The 6,356-nt window shown below is 38.8% G+C and overlaps 1 protein-coding gene across 1 annotated transcript; it reads left to right on the top strand.

Annotated features, from left to right (window-relative positions):
• Positions 1-4,673: 4,673 nt before the first annotated feature.
• LOC129276148 (C5a anaphylatoxin chemotactic receptor 1-like) lies at positions 4,674-5,864 on the top strand. Its single transcript, XM_054912577.2, has one exon. The coding sequence runs from the start codon at positions 4,674-4,676 to the stop codon at positions 5,814-5,816; it is 1,143 nt and encodes a 380-aa protein (XP_054768552.2). The 3' UTR covers positions 5,817-5,864.
• The last annotated feature ends 492 nt before the right edge of the window (positions 5,865-6,356 follow it).

Below are 6,356 nucleotides of genomic sequence, written 5' to 3'. Positions count from 1 at the left end.
TTTGCATTATTGATCTCGTCCTTACAAACTACCTATAGTCCTATAAAAAAGAGCTTAAGCGAACAGATAAATTTCAGTCTTCAATGAATTATCCCTCCCGTACTGGCATACAGATCATCGGGGACAAAGTTTCATATGGCAAGGAAAATAAAAGAGAAAAGGAGATTAAAGGAATTGAAAAAGGGCAAACTCTTTTTAATATTATGTCAAATCTATCACAAAATTGGATATTTCATTTAAAAAGGTCAAAAGTTTTGATCGCTTGCTTCTCTCGCTCGCAGATTTTAATTTTTTTTAATTAAATTTTGTCCATACACCTTGTCTAGCTCCATAAAAATTATTGGATTATGATGTCACTGACCCATCCCTCCGTCTATAAACTTTAAAAAAAACGGTACGTCCCCGGCCTCACAGCGAACAATATTTGCAATATTAATCCCCCATCCATGAAAACCAATAGACACCCATGATTCTTGTGTTCACCTTATCATCCAATATAGGCCTACTTGAACAAGGGCAAGGAAATGCACTCTTATTTAAGAAATTAGCATATCCTAGCGCATGCATTTGACTTTGTCTGAGAACCATCACGGGTAAATAGGTTAATAGTGAGCAAGATTAATAAACACTTTCTCAATGTACGATAGAACGGCAGTTTCGCAATAAGATAAGATAAGATAAGATTGATTTTATTTATACACGGTTAAAAAGCTCAAACAGTTCACAGACTGATTTCCATTGGGGCCGTGTGAAACATAATATACAATTGACGTAGTAAACATTTTAAAACCAGTGTTTAACGAACAATATATATGAAAAGAATATGTTAACCTAAAAGGCAGAAGGATCAATGAAATATTACAAAGGAATCATTGAAAGGTGAAGAGGAGGAGAGGAGAAGAAAAAAGGAAGAAGAAGAAGGAAAAAGTGAGAAGGAGAAGAAAAGGACAACGGAGAAGATAACAGAAGAAGAAAAGAAGAAGAAAATGATAAGAAGGCGAAGAAATTATATACCGTTCTCAAAAACATCAATAACATACAATATGAAATGTCTATCGGTAATTCGAACAAAGCGGTGCATACATGGTAATAGTAAATGTAAATATTAAAAAGTAAAATGTTAAAGTAAATACAATCGAAATAGCGAGGGAGCAAAATTTCCAAGAAGTCGCGAGTGAGCGGAGCGAGCAATTAAGAAATTTCAGAATATTTAGTATTTAATACAGAACACTAACTTTGTTATATATTTTGACAATATATTTCATCCTGTTAACTTTCATTTTCTTTTTCTTTTTTATTTCTTGGTCGTGGAACGGCCCGGCTGCACCCCCCTCCCCCCCCCCCCCCCCCATCAATACGCCACCGCATTGACTTATATCAGATATGCATATGGGCTGGACGCGAATTTTTGAACCAGATAGAGTGTACAAGACGAGATTTTCGTGATGTGCAAAATTAATGTTCTACAATTTTCTCAGTATAGAGGGGAAGATTTTTTTGCTAAAATCATGTGCACTTCCGTAACAGGTTCCAATTATAATAAACAGATGGCACTATAATTATGTTATGTATGCATAACCTCGTACATGATCAAGAGTCACGTAAAATGCAATACATAATAACTTCAAGTGTGAAAAGGGAGATCATAAGCGGCTGACCAAATAAACGTGTTTAATCAGCTTTTCAAATTCATCGATACATGTATTTCTTTGTTTGGGAGCTGAAATTAATGGAATTAATTTACCTAACGTGATGAACTTACATTGCGAGGACAGACACTGATCTGTATTAGTGGCGTAATGAACCAAAAATCTTGAGGGAGCCCGTCAAAGTAATGACGTACGGGTATCGGGCAATATACTTTATTTATGTTGAGAGCGAGCAAAAGAGATAATATGTAAGGAGATGTTTTTATTTTGAGCGGGCACCCGATAAGTAAGCATTTAAAATGGAAATTCTTCTGCAAAAACTTAACAAAAATGCCAAATTGTTAAAAAAAATTATAAACATATATAAGCATTAAAAATATCGTTGTAAAACATGAAATGTAATTATTATATTACAATAGAAAAAAAGTACTAGGAAGCATAGGCAGCGGAAGCGGGGGGGACCTGTCCCCCCTAAATTTGAGGTGGGGGGACGATCCCCCCTAAATTTATAGTTGATAACCTTTTTTTTTTTGCTTGTCAATTTTGTTTCCTGCGTGGTCCCCCCTAAAATTTTGGTTGATAACCCTTTTTTTTTTCTTTTTTTTTGCTTGTCAAAATATTTGGGTGGTTCCCCTCTAAATTTGTTGGCTTCCGCCGCCAATGCTAGGAAGTATTCTTGTAATTGGTTAAAAAATAATGGACAAGAAAAAAATGGGAGATGTGGATATGAGGGAGCCAAAAGTAAAAGCAAAGCTTGTTGGGACAGGGCAAAACAGGACAACAAAACAAAAATGGATTACACAGAATTCACAAGAAAACATAATTGTTGAGAAGAATACTGACGTACATATTGAGATCGTTCCTTCCCCCTTAATAAGATAAATCATAATGATTATTATCAGAACAGACAGGGAAGATTAAATTATGTTTTCTGGGCGACAAGGAGGCCATTCAGGTTCTCATCAGATCAGATCAAGGGTGATGCCGGGACATTCTGATGGGGGGATGGGGGGGGGGGGGCAAGACGGCCTAATGTTGACGTCATTTAAAAAATAATAGAGGTATTCATAGAGTTACATGTATCTTCTTTATTTCACTTTCTACTCTTTATCCTTTATACTTTTTCCAAAGCTGCTTAAGATAGGAGGACGGATACTCACAGTCCGTCTCGTGACGCCATCTATGAATTACATCCAAAATGCGCAGGGTTATCCTATCATCATGCCCATCTTGAACAAGTTATTCGACAAGAAAATCGTTTTTATGGTTTAAAGTTTGTCAAATTGTCAGTCACGTTTCGGCGCCACCAGTTTTAATATCATTGCACCCCTGGCTTAACTTATTGCTTCTCCATTTTGATCTTAATCCGATAGATGTAATATTTAGTTGGCTCCGGTGCATGCATGCATGTCTGTCTCTCTGCTTTCTATCCTGTAAAGTGTGATTTTCTGTTCGATTTGTTTACTCGGTGATGCCTGTGTGGCTGCATGACATGGGAATCGATTGACAGCGTTGCATCGTCTCGAGATGGGCATATGACAAAACCGCTTGGGCTTTCAGCGTTCACTTAGTTTCCATGGCCAACTGGAGGTAGGAGCAGGATTGCTGTACATTAATCTTCAGGATCGGAGCCTCACAGTGGATAAAGTTGAACAAGGTTGCAGGATGGGTTTCCAGGAGCCACATAACTGTGGAAAACATTTTCTCCCAGCATCCACTGGTAAAGTCTACTTGCGCCTATATCAGTTCAAACATCAAGGAAAAATTCTTTATTATTAAACAATTAATTGTGTCGTCTGTCAGTTTCGTTGATGGCTTTTGCGATGCTCCAATAAATTGACTTTAACTTTGGTCTATTTATCTCCAGGAGTCACAGTGGATAAAGTTGAACGAGGTTGCAGAAGAGGTCCCCTGGATCTAAATAACTGTGAAAAACATTTTCTTCGGGTTGCCATTCAGTACAATCAACCTGCATCGATTGGTTATAAGACAACCTGCGTAACAATTAAAACATCGAACAAACTTGCTTTATCTTTAAACAAGTAAAGAAGTTAGAGTGTCACTTTCGTTGATGATTTGTGCGATGTTCCATGTATTTCGTTGATTTTCGTTGGCTGTAATCTAGAACACACTTTAAGAACCAGAAGGAGCAAAGGAATGAGGACGTGATTAATATACTACACTATGATGAGAATCGATGTTCAATTATTCGTTCCTTCAAGAAGATTGTGGCAATTGAAAAAATATATAATTGTTAAACTTCTGATTTTTTAATATCTGACTTTTATGCGATGGAATTCGGGGATAAATCGATTAAAGAAAACATACCTCACTCACAAATGTCCTTGGTTTACTTCCAATCAATAAATTCACAACTCGAAGATTTTGTTTCAAAGTGAATCTTCACCACTGCATATAACTCGCTTGATAATGGAAACAAAATGATTTGCAGGATATGTTCAGATATGGATCATGATAAAAGATGCCATATTGAATAATATAAAGTTATGCGAAGTGGATCATATAGGATGTAGAATGAAAATACATCCAGCAACGTCTTGTCTTGTCGTTTCTCATCTCAATCAGGCTAAAGATATAGAAATGAAGGGACGTCAATTGATTGATTGAGCGTGGATTATTGAATAATTTCTCTTTTTACTGCATCGAGACCCACAACCTAAGGAAATGAGAAGTAGAATATGCAATAATTTCACCAGTGTGTATATGAGTATGAATTTTTACAGATTTTTTTAAACTTGTGCGAACGCATTGTTCGAAGCAGCGGATGACGGGAACGAAATACTACTGCACATGCCAATGGAAATTAGGAGCATTTCTCCATCATGTGACTGAAATTTATTTTGTTTACATTTTGTATTTGTGTTATATCCGCTCATCTAAAAACATTACAATTACGGGATGTTTTTTAACGATTTCTCTATACACCCAGATGAAAGGCAAATGAATGACTACCATCGATGAGTTTTTGAAGATTGTCGTCTGTCAACAAACCCCTCTTGAACTATGAATCTCTTATCACCAATCAGCATCTACGCTGTAATTTTTTATAGTCTCCAGATCATCTTTGGCATTCCTGGCAACGTCCTCATCATCGTTGTATATTACAAGAAGAAGCGGAAGATCAGCACCGACATCCTGATAATTGCCCAAGGTATTATCGACCTTGCAGCATCCCTGCTCGCACCGATAAACATCATCAATTCAGTCTCCGATCAATTCACAGTCAAGGTGGTTTGTCGTATAGCCCTCTTCGGCATCAACTCGCTAGCCTTCGCCTCTCTGTTCCTGACCGCAGCGATCGCCATTGACCGCTTCTTCTACGTCTGCCGGCCGTTTGGAAAGCGGACGTCGAATAAACGCGCGCTGGTCCTGGCGGTCACCTGTTGGGTTCTCGGAAGCTCTCTGACATGCACAAAGCTCATCTATGTGGATGCAGTTACGTCCAGCAGCGGGGAAATCACCTGTCTCGTCGTGGACGTCTATGACTTCTTAGACACTCTCGAGGCATGGCTGAAGACATCAGGTTTCGTCTTTGCTTTGGTTACGAGTGTTGTAATGTATGGCAAAATATACATGACGATTAGAAAACAGGCCAAAGTACATGCTCAGCTTACAGGGGGCATCCCGAGTACATTGTACCCAGCTAATTTGTCACAGCCACAATCAGGTTGCAGTGGTCTTCAATCATCTCCTAGCGAACCATTGGATAAGACCATTACAAGCGATGTAGACCTGCAAATAAGAAACCCATCAAATCACTTGCCGATAAACAGTGCTTCTCAAAAAGACCTCTCTGGTACTCTGTCCGTTTCAGGTACCGTTGATCAGAGGTCACACATTCATCCTAAACCGATTGCCTCCGGACCAAGTTGTCCCAGACCAAAGCTATCTGACCGCGGCGAGAACAGAACAACGAAGATGTTGATGGCAGTGACGACAATACTCCTTGCTTCTTGGCTACCACCTATTGTCTTTTTCCATCTTCGGGACAGCACTCTGGAGATCATCGAGTACTCCATCACGGCCGATACTCTGGTTTACATCGGCAAACGACTACCAGGCATCAATCACATTATTAATTACTTTGTATATACTCTCATGAACAAGCGGTTCCGTATGGACTGCAAGCGTCTGTTTAGGAGCTAACTACTTAAGTCTATGTGTTTTTATCAAAATAAGGCATGAGTTCGTTATTCCGAAGATTTGTTATTCAGAAGGTTCGATTAATCCGTTGGTCGGTAGTCCTAAGGGTTTATAGGCCTAGTCCGAAGGGACATTAATCAAAAAATGAAATAGGTTCACCATTCCGAATGTTTGATAGTCCAATGAAGAAACGTTAGCAGGCCTACAGTTAATTAAGTCACTTCCGTACTAATATCATTTTGTATTGGACTGTCGAACCTACAGAATATAACGAACATTAGACAAAATAGTAAGAGTACTTATAAGAATAATGATAATAGCTGGAGCTATAAAGAGCTTTTGCCTGAGGATAAAAAGCGCTGCTGTTATTATCCAGGCTTTTGCTCGAGCTACCATCACCGGTGCTCAGTGCACGAAAGGAATTAATCCTGCCGGGTACCCATTAACCTCACTTGGGTTGAGTGCAGCACAGCGTGGGTAAATTTCTTGTTGAAGGAAAACACGCCGTGGCTAGGATTCGAACCCACGACCCTCTGTTTGAAA

This window comes from Lytechinus pictus, chromosome 14, assembly GCF_037042905.1.
Source record: "Lytechinus pictus isolate F3 Inbred chromosome 14, Lp3.0, whole genome shotgun sequence".
NCBI lineage: Eukaryota > Metazoa > Echinodermata > Echinoidea > Temnopleuroida > Toxopneustidae > Lytechinus > Lytechinus pictus.
Note: the sequence above shows the minus strand (reverse complement) of the source record. Positions and strands in the feature narration are given on the sequence as shown.